The sequence below is a fragment of the Dendrobates tinctorius genome, unplaced genomic scaffold, assembly GCF_039654945.1.
Source record: "Dendrobates tinctorius isolate UK_male_01 unplaced genomic scaffold, ASM3965494v1 ptg000129l, whole genome shotgun sequence".
Lineage (NCBI taxonomy): Eukaryota > Metazoa > Chordata > Amphibia > Anura > Dendrobatidae > Dendrobates > Dendrobates tinctorius.
Window position 1 is genome coordinate 50,889,511 of NW_027361797.1, and position 24,024 is coordinate 50,913,534.

Below are 24,024 nucleotides of genomic sequence, written 5' to 3' on the forward strand. Positions count from 1 at the left end.
GCCTGCCGGATAACCGCTCCTGCAATGACGATGCCTGCTGCGGATCCTTCTCTTGTTCTGACCTATTGTCACCAGCACCCTTTTCTCCCAATGGATGCCAATCCGGGTCAACAACTGGGTCATCCATGACCTCGTCTTCAATGTCATCTGCAGCTTCCTCTGTACCTTCCTCTGTGTCACCGTGTAAGGTGGTATAGTATGCGGGAAGGGGCACCTGAGTTTCATCAGGGTCTGATTTGGGCTCAGTAGACTGCGAGGGCAATGTAGTGCTGTGGGTGAATGTACCAGCAGATTCATCTAGCAGTGGCTGTGCATCAGTGCATTCCATGTCAGATTCATCTTGGACTGGGGAGTTCAGGATTTGACTTGATAACCCAGGCATGGTATGTGAAAAGAGCTCCATGGAGTAATCTGAAGTGTGTGCTGCAGCATCCTTCACTTTTGGTGTGGGTGAAGGACACAACGAAAGGTGTTGTTCCTGACCAGAGGCCTGCACTGACGACTCTGTGCTTGTAGTTTTTGTAACTTCAGAAGAGGAGGCAATAGAGCTGGAGGCTGTTTCGGCAATGTAAGCCAAAACCTGTTCCTGATGCTCCGGCTTTAAAAGCGGTTTACCTACTCCCAGAAAAGGGAACCTTAAAGGCCTTCTTGTGCCAGACGATGACGCAGGCTCAACACCTCCTGCCTTTGCTACTATTGTGCTTTTGCCCGAACCAGCCAATGCACCACCACCACCATCAGTACCCTGTGCCCCCCGCCCACGTCGGCGGCCTCTTCCACCAGACTTCCTCATGTTTGGGAAAATGTACCAAAAATACCAGCAGAGAAATGGTACTGTATGAGGAGCGTACAGCTGTGTAAGGTGTATGTAAAAAGTGAAATCTGCATATATATTTTGGGAGTCACAGACGCTCACCTAGTATGTATTTGACCGTAATCCAACAAGCAGATATACGGTACTGTATCAGAAGTGTACAGCTGTATATGTTGTTGATGAAAATGTCAATCTCCGTATATGTCTTCAAGGAGTGTCACACACACGCTGACTCTGTGTAGATGCGCACTGACCGCAATATGAACACCAGATATCCGATACTGTTTGATAATCGGGCAGCAGTCAATATGGTGTATGGAGAAATGGAAATGTCCGTATATGTATTTACGGAGTGTCACACACACACGCTGACTCTGTGGAGATGTGACCATAACTAAGAACACCAGATATCCGATACTGTTTGACAATCGGGCAGCAGTCAATATGGTGTATGGAGAAATGGAAATGTCCGTATATGTATTTACGGAGTGTCACACTCATGCTGACTGTGGAGATGTGACCGTAATAACTAAGAACACCAGATATCCGATAATGTTTGAGAATCGGACAGCAGTCAATATGGTGTATGGAGAAATTGAAATATCCGTATATGTATTTACAGAGTGTCACACACACTCTGACTCTGTGGAGATGTGACCATAATAACTAAGAACACCAGATATCCGATAATGTTTGAGAATCGGACAGCAGTCAATATGGTGTATGGAGAAATTGAAATATCCGTATACAGTATGTATTTACAGAGTGTCACACACACACTCTGACTCTGTGGCGATGTGACTGTAATAACTAAGAACACCAGATATCCGATACTGTTTGACAATCGAACAGCAGTCAATATGGTGTATGGAGAAATGGAAATATCCGTATATGTATTTACAGAGTGTCACACACACGCTGACTCTGTGGAGATGTGACCATAATAACTAAGAACACTAGATATCCGATACTGTTTGAATATCAGACAACAGTCAATATGGTGTATGGAGAAATGGAAATGTCCGTATATGTATTTACGGCATGTCACACACATGCTGACTGTGGAGATGTGACCGTAATAACTAAGAACACCAGATATCCGATACTGTTTGGGAATCGGACAGCAGTCAATGTGTTGTATGGAGGAATGGAAATGTCCGTATATGTATTTATGGAGTGTCACACACACACGCTGACTCTTTGTAGATGTGACCGTAATAAAAACACCAGATATCCAATACTGTTTGAGAATCGGACACCTCTATACGGTGTATGTATGGAAAAATGTTAATCTCCGTGTATTTTTTTACGGAGTCACACACACATATAGCATATATTTGTCCGTGATACCAGCCGGTACACGGTAGTGTGTGAGGAGCGTACACCTCTAGACGGTGTGTGAAAAAATTTACGCTCAGTATCTACTGTGCAGAAAAAAAGGAATAAAAGGATTTTTGCTTTTAAAAAAGCAGTCTGCACAGCAGTGTGCAAACAGCAATGCAGCTATTAGGGAGCCTTATAAGGCAGCCTAATTACCAACAGAGCTGCTGCACAAAAAAGTGTGAAAAAATCAACGCTTACTAACTGTGCAGAGAAAAGGAAAAAAAATATTTTTGCTTTTAAAAAAGCACTCTGCACAGCAGTGTGCAAACAGCAATGCAGCTTTCAGGGAGCCTTATAAGGCAGCCTAGTAACCAACAGAGCTGCTGCACCCAAATATATCCTCCCCTGTCACTGCACTAAGATTGGCAGAAGTAAGATGGCGGTCGTCAGTCACGGCCTTTTATAGGCACTGTGACGCCACACAAAGCCAGCCAATCACTTGCATGCCCTTCTCTAACATGGTGGGGGCCGCTGCCAACGTAATCGCGTTGCCCACAGTGTGCGTCCTTCATGATTGGCTGAGAATAGGCGCTGGAAGGATTGTGGGAAACGCGACTTTGGCGTTCAAGTCGGAAACCTCATGGCTGACCTCACGCTATGGTCGGGTTTCGATTGGCGAAACCCGACTTTAGCAAAAGTTGGCGGATTCTGAATTTGGCCGACCCATTTCGCTCAAGTCTAGTTGGCACCATAAAGCTCTGAAGAATATTTCTGTCCTTGTGTGGTCCGCATTGAAAAACCCAGTCTTTTTCTTCCTCCTTTGTGACAAAAACACTTAATAAGCAACATTTCCCACATGTTTGCTTTACATCAGCACAATTTTGGAACCAATATTTTTTTGTTAGGCAGTTATAAGGGTTAAAAGTTAAACAGCGATTTCTCATTTTTACAACACCATTTTTTGGAGGGACCACATCACATTTGAAGTCACTTTGAGGGGGTCTACATGATAGAAAATACCCAAAAGTGACACTATTCTAAAAACGGAACCCCTGAAGGTGCTCAAAACCACAGGAATTCTTGGAATGTTTTTTAAAAATCAACATTTTACTTTTTTCACAAAAAAATTACTTCTGTTCCAATTTTTTTTATTTTACTAAAAGTAACAGGAGAAATTGGACCCCAAAAGTTATACAATTTGTCCTGAGTACGCTGATACCCCTTATGTGGGAGTAAACCACTGTTTGGGCACATGGCAGAGCTCGGAAGGGAAGGAGCGCCGTTTTTTTTTTTTACACTTTCAATGCAAAATTGGCTGGAATTGAGATCTGACGCCATGTCACGTTTGGAGAGCCCCGATGTACCTAAACAGTGGAAACACCCCTCAAGTGACACCATTCTGGAAACTAGACCCATTAAGGAACTTATCTAGATGTGAGGTGAGCACTTTGAACCCCCAAGTGCTTCACAGAAGTTTATAACGTACAGCCGTAAAAATAAAAAATCATATTTTTTTACAAAAATGATCTTTTCATCCCCAATTTTTTATTTTTACAAGGGTAACATGAGAAATTGGACCACAAAAGTTGTATTCCAATTTGTCCTGAGTATGTAGTTACCCTATATCTGGGGGTAAATCACTGTTTGGGCGCACAGCAGAGTTCTGAAGGGAAGGAGCACCGTTTGACTTGGCTGGAATTGAGATCGGACGCCATGTCGCGTTTGGAGAGTCCCTGATGTGCCTAAACAGTGGAAAACCCCAATTCTAACTCCAACTCTAACCACAACACACCCCTAGCCCCAATCCTAGCCTTAACAATAACCCTAACCACAAACCTAACCCTAGCACACCCCTAACCCTAATCCGAGCCCTAACCCTAATCCAAATCCAAACCCTAAGCCTATCTTTAGCCCCAACCCTAACCCTAACTTTAGGACCAACACTAACCCTAACTTTAGCACCAGCACTAACCCTAACCCTAACTTTAGCCCCTAACCCTAACTTTAGCACCAACCCTAACCCTAACTTTAGCCCCAACCCCAAACCTAACCCTAACTTTAGCCCTGACCCTAATCCTAACCCAATCCTAATGGGAAAATGGAAATACATTTTTTTATTTTATTATTTTTCCATAACTAAGGGGGTGATAAAGGGGGTCTGATTTACTATTTATAGCAGGTTTTTATAGTGGGGTTTTTTGTTTGGCAGCTGTCACACGCTAAAAGACACTTTTTATTTCAAAAAATTGTTTTTGTATCACCACATTTTGAGAGCTATAATTTTTCCATATTTTGGCGCACAGAGGCATGTGAGGTCTTCTTATTTTTGGGACGAGCTGATGTTTTTATTGGTACCATTTATGGGCACATGATCACTTTTATTACAATTTTTGGGAGGCAGAATGAACAAAAAGCAGCAATTCATGAATTTCTTTTGGGGGGGCATTTATACAGTTCTGCGTGAGGTAAAATTGATAACGTAGTTTTATTCTTTGAGTTAGTACGATTACAGCAATACCTCATTTATATCTTTTTTATGTTTTGGCGCTTTTATACAATAAAAACTATTTTATAAAAAAAATAATTGTTTTTGCATCCCTATATTCTGAGAGCTCTAAATTTTTTATTTTTTTGCTGATTCTGATGTTTCTGTATGGGACAAGATGACATATTCAGCAGTACCATGTGTTATTGCACATTTTGTTCGGCGGTATGATAAAGCATTGTTTTTGCCTTCTTTTTTATTTATTTTTTACAATGTTCACTGAAGGGGTTAACTAGTGGGACAGTTTTATAGGGCGGGTCGTTACGGACGCGGCGATACTAAATATGTGTACTTTTATTGTTTTTTTATTTACATAAATAAATGTATTTATTAGGGAACTTTTTTTTATTTTGGATTTTTTTTAAAATATTCTTACACACTATAATATTTTTTTTTAACTTTTTTTACATTGTCCCAGGATGGGACACTACTATACAAAGTCAGATCACTGATCTGACACTTTGCACAGCACTGTGTCAGATCAGCGATCTGACGGGCAGTGTAGGAGGCTTGCCGGTGCCTGCTCTCAGCAGACACTGACAAGCCACCTCCCTGCAGGACCCAGAAGGACCCCGCGGCCATCTTGGATCCTGGGGCTTGCAGGGAAGAGAACCTCAGAACAACGAGGTCACATCGATGCCACCAGAATGCTGCAAACTTGTTTGACCGCAGTGGGCCGGGGGTTAAAGCACCGGGAGCGGTCCGTGACTGCTCCTGTCATTTAGTACTGGGTGTTAGCTGTGAGAATCAGCTAACACCCAGCCGTGATCGGCCGAGCAACCCTCGTGTGCACGGCCAATCGCGATGACGTACCATCCCGTCCACTGGTTTCATGGACGGGTTAGTATGTCTAACGTCAGAGAGGGGTTAATGGCAAAATTCACATTGAGTGTTTGATCCATGTATTGCCCAATAAATTTTGGGGTTCAATTAAAGCTGGTATTTAAACAGTCCTTCACATTTTGACATCATGAGACCAAGACAGCACATCAACAATACCTCGCCATTGTGAGGCTTCCAGCAGGATGTTCTCAGATGGAAGTGGCCACAGAGCATAGAATGTCATAGAGTGTCTTCAACAGGGTGGAAAAGAGATGCAGAGAGCCTGCAAGAGCTACAAAAAGGCATAGCAGTGGTCATCCTTTGGCCACATCCCTCAATGATGTTTGCTTCATTGTGAACAATGCTTTTCAGAACCAGATGATGAATGCCACTCAACTCCAGGCACATGTAAGGGAGGTGAGATTCACCCTAAGGCCGATGTCACACTTGCAACTGCGATGCGAGAAACTCGCGTGAGTCTCTCGTCTCAATACCTGGCACTGCCGCCGGCACTCGGGACCGGAATGTGCGGCTGTATGTATTTCTATGCGGCTGAACAATCTGGTCCCGAGTGCCGGCGGCATGCCTTGTATTGAGATGAGAGACTCGCGCAAGTTTCTCGCATTGCAGTTGCAAGTGTGAACCCGGCCTAAGTGTCACATCAGACCATTCAAAATCTTTCACATCAGCGTGGTCTGCGTGTTTAAAGACCTGCAAGGGTACCTGATCACACCAATAATACAGCTGAAAAGGGGCAGCATCGCTTACCTGCTGAATGTTCATTTTTTCCCTCCACATTGGTTCAGTTCTGAAGAAGCACCTGGAGGATTACTAAACTTCTTGAATGTGGTTTACAACACTGAGGGGAGCAGTTTTTAAAATGGTGTCACTTTGGGGTAATTTCTCACATGGGCCTCTCAAAGTCACTTCAAATGTGATGTGGTCCCAAAAAAATTGCTTTGGAAATGTTTTTGGAAAAATGAGAAATCGCTGGTCAAGTTTTAACCCTTATAACAAAAAAAAGTCAAAATTGGCTCAGTCACTAAGGTGTGAAATATGTTTTTGCGTTTTGTATAGAAGCATGTAATGAGCATATGCAAAGATAACTGTGAAAGGAGGGGGAGCAGGTCAGCTGTGACATCGCATATTGTGATTGACGGCTTCTGTGTTGTCAGCTGTGTAAAGAGGTGTCACTAGTCATTGTAGTCCTACCTCTGGTGATTTGTAGTCTGCTGCAAACGCTTCCTCAAAGCACAGGAAGTTTGAGTCTTAAAAATCTCCAGTGGCCAGTGTGAAAATTGCAAGAGTACTATTTTTTTTTTAATAAAAATCTTAATAGTAAATATAAAAACAATACATGTAACACAAAAACCTGGTTAAAACAGTAGGTGATTTTCTGATGATAACTTCCCTATAAGTGAATTATTTTTAGGTGAAAAACTAGACACAGTTGAAGCATTACTCTTTCATGAAAAAAGTAGACCCTTTTTCTAATCCTAGATAATACCTATAATTAATCGATTGATGTGATGTGTCCTCTCTTTAATGGAGAGGTTTGTACTATAATATTCTACAGCACTCCACAGAGATCACCATTACTCTCATCAGTTCTTGCCCCTAATCCAAATCTGTCTCTCACTCATATACGCACTAGGACCAATGAGCCTACCCGTATGGTTTTTAGAATATGGGAAAAAAGTGGAGAACCCAGAGGAAACCCATGCAAGCCTACAAGGAGAACATATCAACTTATGTCCCATTTACACAAGTTTTTTTTTTAATTTGCTTTTTTGTTGCAGATAGAACATGTACCTATTATAGTCTATGGTCTTTTTCACATACCCAAAGTCTTGTCTGATTTTGATCCATTTTGTGGAGTAAACTCATCCATTTCAGTGAATTAGTGCTGTGTCCTTTTTCACTGACTAATGGTAGTAGAAGCTTAGGATACTTCTGTTTTTTTTTTTCTCATATGAGAAAAATGGATGACACACCTGAATGGTAAAAAAAAACATCCACACTAACCAAAAATGGATAAAAATTGGAACCACTACACTCATAAAAGTTTTGTAGAGAAAAAAAACTGAACTGGGCCTAATTCAGAGATTACACTTGGCTTGACTGTAATTTAGGTTCCTAGTGATGTAGGGTAGGGTGGAGCGCCACTGACTGGCCGAGCTGCTCCCAATATACACCGTTATTAAACTAGTCTGTACTTTTCCCAAAACTAGCTAAAGGGAAACTGTTGATTTCCACAGCTGTATAATTATTATCCCTTCCTCGGATCACTCCTTGGCTTCCATAAGAAAGCAATGCAGAACATACAAGATGTGAAGAGTTTTATTTCCCAGTGTTCGGTGAATCGACGATTGGAGTTCGATGCAAATGACATCACAGGATTTATTGACGCCTATCTTCTGAAGCAGGAACAGGTGCGTTAATGGTGCATATGTTACCTTAATTTTCCTTTATGAGATCAAAAGGGTGTGATATCAATTACTATCTATTTTGTCAGCTGGTTTTAGGCGACGTGTGACCCTGTGGCCAAAAGTAAAAGTGAAATGGTAAATGCCGAACTATTATACCAACAACACAATCGTATTCAGTCAGCACAGAACGTCTTGTGCTGAGATCAGAAGCACCGATCTCTGGGCACTGCTAGGGTTATTCAGGATGAAGAGTACAATACTAAATGACAGCATGTTTTGGACTTTAAACTGCAGCAAAGGTTTAGGAAACATATGTTCTACCAATCAAAACTGTCCTAGCAGTATAAAAAAGTGTGTGTGGGGTCAATGTCACAATTGTTAAAGAGTTACAGCTCTGAATAGGGAGGCAAAAGATCTATTGTTAGTGTTTCTCTGCAGTGTGTGTTATAAATCCAATCCAAAACCAATGTCTTCTCCTATTGGACTTGTTCACTTTTCTCATATTTTTCATCTGGCCCAGACAACTATTAAGACTTCTTCTAGCCACAATTTGTGACTGCAGAGTTATGTTCACTGACATTTTGCATCCTTGATCTGTATCCATGCCTTTAGGTCCAAAAGCCTGTTACCCTTCATAACTATTAGGCAGCTTTGTAGAAGGATTTGATCAGGACCCCCCTTCCTCATGCCAGCCCTGTAGTCAGTAATTGTACTGAGATCATTGTCATCTCCTGTCATACAATTAGGCAAGTGATGACTAGAGATAGGAGGACACCTCGGCCGAACAGTTACAAAAAGTTTGGGTTCGGGTACCAGAACAGTACACGGACCTGAACCCGGACCCCATTCACTTGAAAAACTCTCATGGTGCTAGCAGGGATGTCACTGAGGTCACCGCAGTCCAGCCCGGCTAGAAACGGAGTCTCACTGACCGGAGGTTACCTCTATGATGTCACCACCGGTTTCTCAGGCTGCGCTCACAGCCTTTCAGTCACCAGTGGTTTTCAGTCTGGACGGACACTTCTTGGCACCGTCCAGGTTGAAAGCCGTTTATCCCCCAGACATAGATTACGGCGTGGGACAGAACATCGGACAGATATGGTATATTGTTTTTTTTTTATTTTACTTTTATTACAGGAGAACGAGGTCTTTGCTGGAATTAAGGTACTGTCACACTTAGCGATGTACCAGCGATCCCGACCAGCGATATGACGCGGTCAGGATCGCTGGTACATCGCTAAGTGGTCGCTAGTGAGCTGCCACATAGGCAGATCTCACTAGCGACATCGCTGGGGACGGGGGTCGCTACTTACCTGTCACACCAGGCGATCCTGCGTCCTCCCGCCCGGCTCCACGCGTCGCTCGTCCTCACAGCAGGAAGCGCCACAGGAAGCTGATGACGAGAAACAGACCTGAACGTTCTCGCGCGATCAGCGGTAACCAGCGGGGGAGCCGGTCGTAGGTAAGTATCACACACAGAGATATCGCTAGCAATATCGCTATAACGTCACTAGTTATAGCGATATTGCTAGCGATATCTCTTAGTGTGACATGCCCTTTAGGCATTTAAATAAAAATTAGCAAAAATACAGGAGACCACACACCATTTTTTTTTTCAGTTATTTATTTACAGCACATGAGCGGCTATTGAAATACTCCCATCTGCCGCTCCTACTCTCACTTTTATTAGCGGCTGCAGGTGTCGGATGATGGGATCAGTAGTCCCATCTGCTGACACCAGTGACCGGAGGTAAGCTTTACACCTCCGATCACAGCTGAGCACTCGCGCTGTCTTTTGACAGTGTGGGAACCGCAGCTCTCTGACCGGCGGAGATGATTTCACCACCGATCAGAAGCGGTGTTTGCCGCGCTGTCAAGCACATGACAGCGCAACAAACACCCGGTGTTCGGGCAGCCGAACCCGAACAGTAACAGGGATTTCCTGGTGAAGTCCGTGTTCGGTGTCCTTGCCCAAATAGTATGTGTTTGGTACGGACACCGAACTTTACTGTTCGAGTTAGCCCACCTCTAGTGATGACATAGGAAATCTAATGGGTCTCCCATCGTGGTACAGCTCCTCTACAGATGGTTTTCTTGCACAGGTACTAACCTACCAATACCAAATGGGGTGGGGTTACCTGGGCCTAGGACCTGCTGTCTAAACGCCCACATGATTACCGCATGGTATATCTCTTTAGTTTGTATTTTTATATTATTACAAGTTATTACTGGAATCATGCCAGTCTTGTATTTGAAATTGGGTTTTAACATCAATTCATCACTTGAAAACACAACTTTGATGACTCAGACCCTGGAGTAACTACAGTTAAACAAGTAAAAGATTTTTTTGTGCTTTTTCATAGTTTTTCTCACTTAAAGGGTACCTATCAGTAATAATGTACTTAACAAACCTGAGGTTCTGTAGAATAGTGCAGGGAAACACATTTTCAGAGATATTTGTTCTGTCATTTCCAGTGCTCTATTGCAACAAAATTCTTGTTTTATTCCTATGCAAATTAAACTTACAATTTCAACGGTAGACGTATTAGTGCACTTGCAGTGCTCGTCTCCTCTGCTTCTCTCCCCCAGCTCTGCCCCTGCTTCTTGATTGATTAACAGACAGGCTCTGTTGTCCGATGTCACCTCTGCTTTCCACTCAAGCGTGGCACCAGCAGAAAGAATAGCAAAAGAATGGAAGACTGCAAGTGCACTGATACGCCAACTGGTGCACTTGCAAGCCTAATTTGCACACAAATAAAACATGAATTTTGGCTAAACAAAGCCCCAGATAATGACAGAGTAGAAAAGACTGGAAATGTGTTTTCCTGCTCTGTCATCCAATGCTTCAATTGTTAAAGTCACATTCTTAGCGAAAGGTTCACATTAATTTTATGAATGACTGGATACCTGTGGTTATACAATATACAATACTAGACACATCCAGAGAACAGTTAATCTGGATGCTAAGTTGTATGCTTAAAAATTATGTGTAAATCAGTTGTGAGGGGGCCCAGGTCTGTAGTCGTGGCTTTCAATAGTGTCTGCTTTAGTGCACCCTGGCCCTCCGCCACATACACACAATGTCCCAGCGGTAGCGTACCTTTTTGTCTGCTTTCCCGTCCATCTGGATCCTCTATGATCCACTGGGGGTTTCTATCTTGAGGTACCACATAAAGAGAGACAGAGTTAAATTCCAGCTTAAAACAAATAATTTTAGTCAGATCTTTTCTCAGCTCGTCCAGTTCACATTTAGGTACAGCAAAAGATCCTTCACAAGACACAACATTTTCTGTCCCTGTGCTGTCCCTCACTTCTTCAGGAATATCGCAGGGTTGTTTCGTTGTTCTCGGTACCGCAGCATTCTGTCTGACCAGTTTAGGAGTTCCCGGTCTGTTTCACCCCGGACACGCAGGCGTCTTCCTATATAGCTGACCGCCACTATGACAAAACTACCCTGTATTCCTTTGCTTCACCGGCAATCGTTACTCCTAGGCCCTGGATGAGCTGGGTCCCTTTACTTAGAGAAAACATTACGTGGCTCAACTGCCCTGTCAGTGCTCTCAGGCCCCACTGCCTAAAAGCCAGGAAGCTCACTAACTTATCCTAGTTGGCCCCTACTAACTTAACCAGTTCCTATTCTGTTCTAAGCTCCTATTCCTATTGCTGTCCTACAATGCCCCTCTCTAGGGGCTAATCCTATCACTACGCTTTCCCTATCTGCACGATACAATATATATATATATAGATAGATATATATATATATATACACACATATACATTGCACTATATAGCTGAACAACATGTCAACACGTACACAAAGCAGCATTACAAAACATATGATAACATAATAAATATAACAGCTCCATAGGGATGTAGGCAAGGGAGAATGGGCACAGATAGTTCTTGAGAACCCCTTACACAGTAACTTTAGTTTCTCAGTATGTGATGTTTATGTCATATTTGCTGTTTTTAGGTTTTTTTTGCTCTGATCTATTATGGCACAGCCTTGATCAGTGACTACTGCCAAGGAGAGTCTGAAATCCAGTGCCAACCTTGACAGGAGCGTGGCGCTACTTTGTCCTTCCCTTTTGATAGCTCTGGTAGCTCTCTGGCTTTGATTAAAGGGAATTTGTCACCCCTTTTTTCGACTATGAGCTGCCGGCACCAACATCAGGGGCTTATCTACAGCATTCTGTAATGCTGTAGAAAAGCCCCCCGATGTTACCTGAAAGAGAAGAAAAAGGAGTTATATTATACTCACCCGGTCCGGTCTTGGTCCGATGGGTGCTGCGGTCCGGCGCCTTCCATCTTCTAACGTGACATCCTCTTTTTTGCTGCATGTCATGGCTCCGGCTCCGGCGCACTGCTCTGCCCTGTTGAGGGCAGAGCTGAATGCTGCAGTGCGCAGGCGCCGGACCTCTCCTGGCGCCTGTGCACTGCAGGACTCAGCTCTTCCCTCAACAGGGCAGTGAAGTGCACCTGCGCCAGAGCCAGGACAGGCAGCAAAGAAGAGGACAGCATCGTATGAAGATGGGAGGCGCGGGACCGGACCGCCACATCCATCGGACCAGACGCCGTGGCGAGTATAATCTAACTTGATTTTCTTATCTTTCAGGTTACATCAGGGGCTTATCTACAGCATTGCAGAATGCTGTAGATAAGCCCCTGATGTCGGTGCCGGCAGCTCATAGTCAAAAAAAGGGGTGACAGATTTCCTTTAACCTCAGAGGATCAACAGAATCCATGCTGTTGTGAAAGTAGGTCACAGTCCCCTGCTGCTGAACTGCTTTGCTCAAAGCCCTTTTAATAGCTCCCATAGTCTATGCTTCCAATGGGTCCTTTGTACTTTAAATACACAGATAAAATAACCTAGTCTTGGCCCTTCAATTTCAGGTGACACGTACTCTTCCTCTGCAGAGTTTGACTGACTTTTCTCCACTTTATGGTCTTCCATCTCTTTCCCCTGTTTTTAGGGGGTCTAATACACTACAGACTTGTCAGTGACTGTTACTTTTAGCTGCCAGTATGCCAGTATGCTACCAAAATGGCACTGACTGTACCATTTTTGTTGACTAAGGCACAGGATCTGCAAAATATAATCGCAACAGATGTTCACGGAATATAAAGCAATTCACATAATGGTTACAGCCTCCCAATGAGGCTACAATCTTGGTAGTTACACCCAGTATTGAGGCATAGAGCTTGGTGGTTACATATCCCCTGATCTATGTGTACGCTGGAGCATGTTGATGTCTCGTCCATACTGATGCACTTCGTTTTCAAATATGACCTGCTTCAATGATATCACAAATTGCCTTAGCACTTCCCATTCAGGCAGCTATAGTCATGAGAACATTTCTGACAACTTGCTTCAGGTAAAAAAGAATGTTAAGCAAAAGGGGAAGGTGCCTACCATATAAGAAACGGAAGAAGGCTATAACTGTCTTGGAACAAGCTGATTATAGCAACATGGTGAAAATTTGTGTTATGTATTTTTAGGAATCAACGAAAGCTCAGACATATTTTAGTGAAGAAAATCTAATTTCTTCTGTCCTGGATCTCTTCATTGCTGGAACTGAAACTACATCTACAACGATCCGCTGGGGAATTTTATTAATGATGAAGTATCCGGAGATTCAAAGTAAGTCTTGCTATAGTTTTCAAAAGTTTTATAAGACTGTAAGTGAAGAGGTAAAGTCTCTAAAGACCACCAAATCATCTCTTCCTGAACGCTACCACTTTATCCAAATTTTCTGTTATTTATTCACTTTTGCATCATATTCTATATACTGTATAATGGCCATCTTTTTGATGACCGCCCCTGTAGAAGTCAAGTTTTAAAAGCAGTTTTGGGTGATTCTCTCAAGCAGGTTTTACAATAATTGTATATTCGAATGATCAATTAAGTTGAGATTATTCTAGTATATATTTTTTGCATTTATTGCATGTTTTATATTTTTTTTAATGTTCTAGGACAGACCTGGGCAAAGTGTGGCCCGCGGGCTGCATCTGGCCCTCTGGCTGTCTCAGTCTGGCCCGCTGACGGAGACAGCCGTGGGGCTGGAAGCCAGAGGTCCGTGGGCCGCCCCGTGCCTGCCCGCTGGCTCTCTCCGTTGTCTCCCTAGGCGCAGTCAACATTGATGGAGTAGGGGCCTCCGTCCACTTCCTCCACCAATCAACATGTCAGCATGTGAAACAGCTGACGCGATGACATCATCTCATCGCATCAGCTGCGTACCTCTGGAGAGTCAGGGCAGCGGAGGCAGAGAGAAGAGCAGAGCGCCAGGGAGCGGGACCAAGGTGAGTATGTGGTGGTCTTTTTTTCTTTTTTTTTCATGTGTATGAACATGTGGATTCTATGGGGTGACATACAGCGCATGGGAATTCTATGGGTGTGACAGCACATGGGGATTCTATGGGTGTGACAGCACATGGGTATTTTATGGGGGTGACAGCACATGGGGATTCAGTTGGGGTGACACAGTAAATGGGGATTCTATGGGGGTGTTATGCAGCACAAGGGATATTCTATGGGTGACACAGTACATGGGGATTCTATGGGGGTGACAGCACATGGGAATTCTATGGGGGTGACAGACAGCAGATGGGGATTCTATGTGGGTGACAGCACATGGGGATTCTATGGGGGTGACATGCAGCACATGGGCATTCTATTGGTGTGACACAATACATGGGGATTCTATGGGGGTGACAGACAGCACATGGGGATTCTGTGGGGATGTCGTGAAGAACATGGGGATTCTATGGGGTGACATGCAGCACATGGGGGTGACAGTACATGGGGATTCATTGGGGGTGACATACAGCACACGGGGATTTGTGGCGCCCCTGAGGGTTCAGTTGCCACAGAGGTACTGCACCTCCTGAGGTGTGGTACCCCACCATCCAGGTTAGTTAGAGGCTCCTAACCACGCTCCAACACTCGCATCCCACACAACACGGTAGTTCAGCAAAGTCACATTGCGGCTCCCTGCTTTAGTGGCTCCCTGCTTGGAACACGAAACGTGCTGGGAGGCGGGTGGAGTTAGAATACATAAAAGAGTGGGAAGGATTAGAATTTCAGTGAGTTCAGAGTCAGTCAGTCAGAGAGACTCACTCAGAGAGGAGTGAGGAAAGGAGATCCCTGGAAGAGGGAAGGAGGAAGGAGGTGCTGCAGCAGATCTCAGTGACCTGGGTCTGCTGGCACGAGAAAGGAAAGAAGGAGAAAGACATTGAACAGAAACCTGATCTTCCATAAGAAGGAAAGACTAGTACGGAACATAGGAGTAAAAGGGAACAGAGGACGTGGGTTAGAGGAAGAACCCTGCCTAGAAGTTCTAAGCGCAAGGCCGGGGCCTGGTCCCTGAGGTTGTATGGACACTAATGGTTCTCCAACAGACACCGGTGGAGTAGTGGGCTGTAAATGCACTACTCCCATCTAAGACTTGGGGGCACAACAGCAACATTGATAGTGAGCCGGGATTCAGGAGCAAGGAGTCCCCGAAGTAGGCTACAGCTGTCTGCCGTACAAGTAGAGTTCTTGGGAACATCCGTCAGGAGGAACTCCAGTGTAACTCAGTACTAGGAGATCTTCACACTTAAAGGCACTATAGAGGAGACGTTCAGAAAGGCACATGTTGGCGGAGTGTTGGAAGGAAGTGTCCTATCTTGCCTGGAGGTCGACTGAGTCCCTGACCCGGAGGACACAGCATGGAGGCAGGCACCTGTGTGTACTACAGACTGTGAGTAAAGCTTTGGAACTACAAGCACTGGTGTCCTCCATTCATTCCTGCGCCAACACACCTGGTACCGCTACATCTGGGTACCAGCTTCTACACTGCCTGCGCCTCTCAGCTACCCCTACATCTACACTGCCCTGGGACTACAGCTCCACCTGTGGGGAGCTTCACCATGTTGGCTGCAACACACCACCAGTCCCAGAGTATCTGCATGCAGCGTCGGCTTAACATCTCCCTTGCCGACCACCACAGGTGGGGTCACGAACTATTCATCAATTCTATTTCATTGTTCTTTCACCCCCTTTTGCCATGGAGCCCCAGGGCCACGGACCGGGTCACAGCTTCCGTGACAACTCCCATTGAGATCAACGGGCCCGGTGCCGAGTACCCCGATAGCCCTGGTCGGGCGCTCCATTCTGGTGTCATGAACAGGATGACGAGACCCGATGCCATCGGGTTCTGTGTGCCTAAGATTTGTTGGACTTAAAACTTTTGAGAATGTGCAGAAGACCCAATTTGATAGACTGTGAAATGAATAATAAAAATGGCCGACAGCCTGGAGAAGAAGGGCGTGATCATATGGGTGGTCCTAAGAAAAGAGCGCGGACTGTCCTGGGCCTCCCGTCTAAACTTCTATGCGACAGCAACTTGGCCCACCCCCCGAGGGGTTCGTATACTGGCTTGGTATGAAGGAGTTGGAAGAAGACGCCGCACCAAGAAGGAGGAGCGGAAGCCAGTGGAGGGAAGGAAGCCGAGACAGGAAGAAGAAGAACGCCAGAACGCCATGATGGAAGAAGAGGGAAGGAGGCCTGCAGAGCGCTGGGAGGTTGAGCTGGATCTCCCCGGCGCCAGGGCCGAAGGCTTGGACCCTGCTTCTAGGCTGAATCGACGACAGCTGAAGGAGGAGATTGCCCAGCTGACCCAATGTTTGCAGCTGAGGCAGGAGGCCTTGTGGAGGCTGAACTGGCAGCACGCCCGGGAGAGGCCTACACCTGTGGTAACCGCCGCTGCTGCACCGGAGCTTCCCCAGGCAGACTCCACGGAGCCTGCAGCTGCCGCCACACCACCGGCAGCATCCGGAACCCCTTCGCTGCCGCCACAGGAGGAATTGTATGAGACCCCGGGAGCCGAAGTGGAGGAAGAGGAGCTCCTGCCCGGACCTGACGCGGCTGCGCCGGTCCCACCAGAGGCCCCTGTAGGCACGGAGCCACCATCTGCTCCACTGAGGTCTGCTGCCACCGGCCAGCTTCAACCTGCACCGGAGCCGAGGCCACACCGCTGAGAGGCACCAGGTATATGCCCTGGCCCACCTAACGGGTTGTGTTGTGAACTCATTTTCTGCTCCACCATTTGAGAGTTCTCCTTCCGTTCTCCCTCTGGTGGTGACAGGAGGTAGTGAGGTTAGTTTAATTGGTAGTGATCTGCCACATGATGAGGAGGATAGCGATTGGATCTCTGGAGTATCAGACTGGATATAAGACAGCCGACGCCCTATCCTGGTGCTGGTGATTCAGTCTGCTTCTCAAGTCTTGGACTTATGCTCTGTTCCAGTATTCTCAAGCTAAGTTTGTTTTTGCTAATGTTCACACTTGCGCTTGTTGGTCAATTCAGTTTTTTGTGTGGTCAGCAAGCCCTGGCTGGGGCTGTGCTGAATTTCCACTCTTATTTATCTGTGTTTGCCAATTTGCCTTTTTTGTCCCTTATTAGATTGGCCTCATTTTGCTCTGTCTCAGAATATTTCAGAGTGCTGATATAGTGGGAGAAGTCTAGTGACTTCAAGGTTAATTTTGCTATCAGAAGTGTTGGACATTATATTGGTAGGGTTTTTGGCAGATTGCAGACAGTGTCTTTCCTTTCCTGTCCTTTCTAGTTAGTTTGGCCCCATCGCTTGCTCAGCCTATTTTCATGCCCGTGTTTGTGTTTTCATCTTGTTTCACCGTCAATACATGTGGGGGGCTGTCTTTCCTTTGGGGTCTGCCCTGGGGCAGTTAGTTTTCCCATTTTCTTGCTTTAGGTTTATTTAGTTCTCCGGTTGTGATGAGGCGTCTAGGTTCATCGTAGGTACGCTCCACGACTGCTGCTAGTTGTGTGGTTAAGATCAGTAATCTGCAATCTGCATAGTTACCAACCTCTCTAGTTTTCTGGGACTTAGCTTACTGTTGTCCTCCTCGGTGACCCATTCATAACAGGGTTGACCCCCGAATTCGCGTTATCGGAGGCTGGCTTGCGGGAATTCGAAATGGGGCAGTAGGAAGAGTCAGCTTGGGGCACTAGACTGTCGGAAATGGGGAGGTGGAAGAGGTCCTTACTGAGAAGGGTACGGCTAGAATAGGCGCGCACGATTCAGAATCTTCGGGGACTGGAGGAGTCAAGGTCGCTTTGGGATAGTGACCTCGGGATCCCTTGGCTGCCGAGTCCCCATGTAGTCGCCTATTAGCGCCAACAAGCTGCGGCATCCCTCGGTACTAGGCCACGCACCAGAGCAACAGAGCCACCCACCCATGAGGAACAGTTGATGGGTATCGAAATGCATCATGGATTCCCTTTACCACAGCTACAAGACCCTAGGCGGCAATCACACCAGCTGCCACAACCATGACTTCTGGCAAGCAACCAGCAACAAGATGAAGACACCCAAAGTTTCACCCCTGGAAGCAGTTCCAGTCCAGAACCCCAGGAGGGGACAATCACTAGTTAAAACGTTCTTCACTTCAATTCTCATTACCCAGGAGGGTATTTGCACAGTTGTGCTTTGTTTCCTATTTTTGTACCAGTTTTCTATTTTTTTTTGCTATCATGCTCTAGTTTTGCTTTTCCAGTGTTGCCCAGTTTTGTTGGCAGCCTTCACACTTGAACTGTGGAGATCATGAACGCTGAATGGTCCAGAACTGTTATTGTACATAGTTTGCACCTCTTTAGGTGCTCTCTCTTGGTTTTACATAGGACTCTCTTCTTGAAGGAAGAATTACCTCGTCATAGGGACATTTCCAGACACGATGGCCGGACCAGTGTCTACTTTTGCACTTATTGATAATGCTTAATGTTATTTCTTACACAGAAGTTAAAAAGTAATAGTGTATGATGAAAAGTATTAATGACAGATTTTATGGAAGTATCTTGAGAAGAAGACATAGTGAATGTTTACAGAACTTTGAATAAAGATGTTGAGGATGTGAATATAGAATCGAAAGTACAGGTGATGAATCAGGTATCCACGGTTGTCATCCTATGTCTAGAAGAGACAGTAGAAAAAGGAAAATGTGAAAGATAGTGGAATGGAGATGTGTTGCTAGCAAATGTGAATTGATATTGAGTTTGCTTATATAGCACTAAGTTAGGTAGCATAATTTAAAATTTAGACAGTTAATTTGTTTGTAACATTCAAGAAACCGTGCCTCCTATATTAGGAATGCAATAAAGGAGAAAAAATGGAGTAGCCATAAACCACATACGAGTATAGGAATAATAAAACGTGAATCTTTATTAACACAAATATAAAACAAATATCAAAATATAAATACACACATAATAGAGGTGGATATAGTAGGAATAATCCAAGTGTGGCGCAAAGTAAACATCCCTGCATTCATAGTGACAATGAACAAAAGAGCCATCTACTACAAATATAATGGAGCATTAACTGAACACCAAGGCATACTGTGCAATCTTATCCAAAGACAGTATCTGTATGTGCTAACACATCCCGGTGTTTACATAACGTAATGCCATGATAGTTTTAAGCGAATTAAAGCTCAAGAAAATATATCAATCAGTTTTGGGATTATACCCAATATCTATAGCGCTCATGCCACTTACCCATGAGGGGATAGAGATGCAGGGAGGATACCGCGCTTAACCCCGACACGCGTTTCGCCATGGCTTTCTCAAGGGGAGGCAAAACGCGCGTCGGGGTTAAGAGCGGTATCCTCCCTGCATCTCTATGCCTTGGTGTTCAGTTAATGCTCCATTATATTTGTAGTAGATGGCTCTTTTGTTCATTGTCACTATGAATGCAGGGATGCTTACTTTGCACCACACTGGGATTATTCCTACTATATCCACCTCTATTATGTGTGTATTTATATTTTGATATTTGTTTTATATTTGTGTTAATAAAGATTCACGTTTTATTATTCCTATACTCGTATGTGGTTTATGGCTACTCCATTTTTTCTCCTTTATTGCATGACATTGGGAGTACTCCACTATTATCTAATTAGTCCTTATTAATTTGGTGGGGGAACCTTGATTGCTATTCAGCTGGTTCCCGACCACATTTAAATAGTTATGAAGTTTTTGAATTGTTTCTTAATACTTTCTCCTATATTAGGAAGTTTAGTATAAGACATGTTTATTCAGTATTACAAAATTTTGTATGTTCCTGTACTGTTAACTCTGTTAAACTTGCAGCCCACGGACGTGCTGTGTTTAACGGGGGAGTGTGGTGCCCCTGAGGGTTCAGTTGCCACAGAGGTACTGCACCTCCTCCTGAGGTGTGGTACCCCACCATCCAGGTGAGTTGGAGGCTCCTAACCACGCTCTAACACTCGCATCCCACACAACACGGTAGGTCAGCAAAGCCACATTGTGGCTCCCTGCCTAGAGTGTAGCAGAAAACCTTTGGTGGCTCCCTGCTTGGAACACGAAACGTGCTGGGAGGCAGGTGGAGTTAGAATACATAAAAGAGTGGGAACATTTAGAATTTCAGTGAGTTCAGAGTCAGTCAGTCGGAGAGACTCACTCAGAGAGGAGTGAGGAAAGGAGATCCCTGGAAGAGGGATGGAGGAAGGAGGTGCTGCAGCAGATCTCAGTGACCTGGGTCTGCTTGGATGGGAAAGGAAAGAAGGAGAAAGACATTGAACAGAAACCTGATCTTCCATAAGAAGGAAAGACTAATACGGAACGTAGGAGTAAAAGGGAACAGAGGACGTGGGTTAGAGGAAGAACCCTGCCTAGAAGTTCTAAGCGCAAGTCCAGGGCCCGGTCCCCGAGGTTGTATGGACACTAATGGTTCTCCAACAGACACCGGTGGAGTAGTGGGCTGTAAATGCACTACTCCCATCTAAGACTTGGGAGCACAACAGCAACATTGATAGTGAGCCGGGATTCAGGAGTAAGGAGTCCCCGAAGTGGGCTACAGCTGTCTGCCGTGCAAGTAGAGTTCTTGAGAACATCCGTCAGGAGGAACTCCAGTGTAACTCAGTACTAGGAGATCTTCACACTTAAAGGCGCTATAGAGGAGACGTTCAGAAAGGCACATGTTGGAGGAGTGTGGGAAGGGAGCGTCCTATCTTGCCTGGAGGTCGACTGAGTCCCTGACCCGGAGGACACAGCACGGAGGCAGGCACCTGTGTGTACTACAGACTGTGAGTAAAGCTTTGGAACTACAAGCCCTGGTGTCCTCCATTCATACCTGCGCCAACACACCTGGTATCGCTACATCTGGGTACCAGCTTCTACACTGCCTGCGCCTCTCAGCTACCCCTACATCTACACTGCCCTGGGACTACAGCTCCACCTGTGGGGAGCTTCACCATCTTGGCTGCAACACACCACCAATCCCAGAGGATCTGCATGCAGCGTCGGCTTAACATCTCCCTTGCCGAACACCACAGGTGGCGTCACGAACTCTTCATCAATTCTCCATTGAGATCAACGGGCCCGGTGCCGAGCACCCCGATAGCCCTGGTCGGGCGCTCCAGATTCTATGGGTTTGACAGACAGCACATGGCGATTCAATGGGGCTGTCGTGCAGAACATGGGGAGGCTATGGGGGTGTCGTAGCACATTGGGAGGCTATGGGGTGACATGTAGCACATGGGGATGCTATGGGGGTGACATGCTGTACATGGGAAGGCTATAGGGCTGCTGTGCAGAATTGGGGATGCTATGGTGGTGACATGCTACACATGGGGAGGCTATGTGGTTGTCATGCTGCACATGGTGAGGCTATGGGGGTGTCATGCTGCACACGGGGAGGCTATGGGGGTGACATGCTGCACATGGTGAGGCTATGGGGGCCTCATGAGGTATATGGGAAGGCTATATGGGGCTTATGTAATATATTGGGAGGCTGTGTGGGGCTCATGCTGTATATGGGGAGGCTGTGCGAAGCTCATGCTGTATATGGGAAGGCTGTATATTATGGGCTGTGGGGGGTTCATACGATATACAGAAGGGGCTGTACTTGGGTTCAAAGATATATAGGGGGTGTCAGCATACTTAATTCTGCTCAATATTAAGTGATACAATTAATATTAATAACTTAATATTGAGTAGAATTAATTTCAGGCTATTGGTTCGGCCCTCTACAACAGTCATGGACTTTCATATGGCCCCTCGGGAAAATTAATTGCCCACCCCTGTTCTAGGATGATGCTGCCACTCACCATAGACAGAGGAGACATGTGATTTTAGGCGGAGTGTGACATTCAAATTTCATCTAAAAAAGCTTTTTTTTTCATAGCCAATAAAAAACAACTTTTAGTCTCAACAAGCTTTAGAACTTTGTTACACAAAAGAGTATACCAGGAATTCTTAATGTAATCTCCAGCAGTCTAACAGAGAAAGAATGGAGCAGCAGTGCTCATGCTTGATTTTCACTCCATGTAAAGAGAATTCCAAAACTCCCTACCTGCTGCACTGATAACTCGGCTACTGTGAGCAAATTCACTTTATTTCTCTTGGCAGCCTCTGGCTTTCAGTCATAGAGAGCGTGACTTCAGTCACTGCTCAGTACATAGTGAGCAGCAGCTGTAACCACACCCCATCACTGACTGACAGCAGATACAAGTCATAATAAAACCCTATACTCTATTATTTAAATGCATTGGTATTGTTTTGCTAGTACAAAATATAAAAAAATAAGTTTTATTTTGCTTTATAGAGAGGGTACAGGAGGAAATTAAAACACATATTAAACCAGGACAGCTGCCGACAGTTGAAGATCGGAGGAAAATGCCTTATGCTGATGCAGTAATACATGAAATTCAAAGATTTGGCAATATTGTCCCATTGAACTTGTCACATTCAACTCCAAGTGATGTGTATTTACGGGGTTACCTCATTCCAAAAGTAAGTTTATAAAAAAAATTCCTTATGCTCAAGTACTGTATACGCTTGCTTATTATTAAAAAGTACTGCTATGGGGTCCACAGCCACCCCAATAATCTAACATTTTTGAAAATTAAATATGTATAATAAAAACAGATATCTGCTGATTTATTGTTCACAGGGTACAGAGGTTATTCCATTCCTGACATCAGTTCTCTATGACAAGACTCAATGGAAAACTCCCAATGATTTCAATCCCAGTCACTTCTTGGATGAAAATGGGAAATTTGTCCGACATGATGCATTTATGCCATTCTCAGTAGGTAAGTAATGAGGAGCAGTAAGATTAAAATCAAATCTCTTGCCCTTTAACAAAATACCCTGACCAAGACAGAGTTGTTTAACAGATCCCCCAAGCATGTGTGCATTTAACCACTTCACGATCTTGCGATTTTCCCCTTTTTGCGTTTTCATTGTTTGATCTCATTCTTCGCAGAGCCGTAACTTTTTTTTATTTTTCAATAAATGTAGCCATATGAGGGCTTGTTTTTGGCAGGGCGATTTGAATTTTTGAATGACACCATTGATTTTACCATATATTATACTGGAAAGCAGGACAAAAAATTCAACTGCAGTGAAATTTCAAAAAAAGTGCAATTCCACCATTGTATTTTATTTTTTTAATTTACAATGTCCACTAAGTGTTTAAACTGACCTAACAATATGATTCTCTAGATCAGTATGAGTATGCAGATATCAAAAATGTATAGGTTCTTTTTTATTAAAGTGGTGAAAAGAAAATCCAAACTTTGTAAGAAAAAAAATCACCATTTTCTGACACTATTAGCATCTCCATTATTCTTGATATGGGACTGGGTGAGTGCTTACTTTTTGGGCTCCCAGTTGAAATTTTTACTCATCCATTTTGGGTAAAAAACGATGTTTCGATTGCATGTTATTGCAATATTGCCGTGACAAAAAATCCCCATAATTTTGGAGTTTTTGTTTCCTGTAACATCACTTACCGATAAATTTACTTTATATTGTGATAGAACGGACATTTATGAAAGCTTCGATTACACATGTGTATTTTTTATTGTTTTAGTTTAAATGGGGCAAAATGGGGGTGATTTTAACTTTTATGTTTTTTAAATGTTTTTAATACTTTTTATTTTTTTTTACATTTTACTTGCTTCAATATTCCCCTTAGGAGACTTGAAGCTGTGATTGCCTGATTGCCTATGATTCAGCCCACCGATTTCTAACATAAATCATCATCTCCTTTGAATGCCGGCAGCA

General features: G+C 44.5%; 1 protein-coding gene across 2 annotated transcripts in view; it reads left to right on the forward strand.

Moving 5' to 3' along the window:
• The window catches only part of LOC141047817 (cytochrome P450 2K1-like), a 73,357-nt gene that overhangs the window by 48,019 nt on the left and 1,314 nt on the right, over positions 1 to 24,024 (forward strand). Inside the window, exons 5-8 of one of the 2 annotated variants that reach the window (XM_073543140.1) lie at positions 7,763 to 7,936; positions 13,433 to 13,574; positions 22,559 to 22,746; positions 22,907 to 23,048. In XM_073543140.1, the coding sequence (XP_073399241.1) occupies positions 7,763 to 7,936; positions 13,433 to 13,574; positions 22,559 to 22,746; positions 22,907 to 23,048 (646 nt within the window). The remainder of the gene's footprint in view (positions 1 to 7,762; positions 7,937 to 13,432; positions 13,575 to 22,558; positions 22,747 to 22,906; positions 23,049 to 24,024) is intronic. The other variant, XM_073543142.1, reaches the window with a different exon arrangement.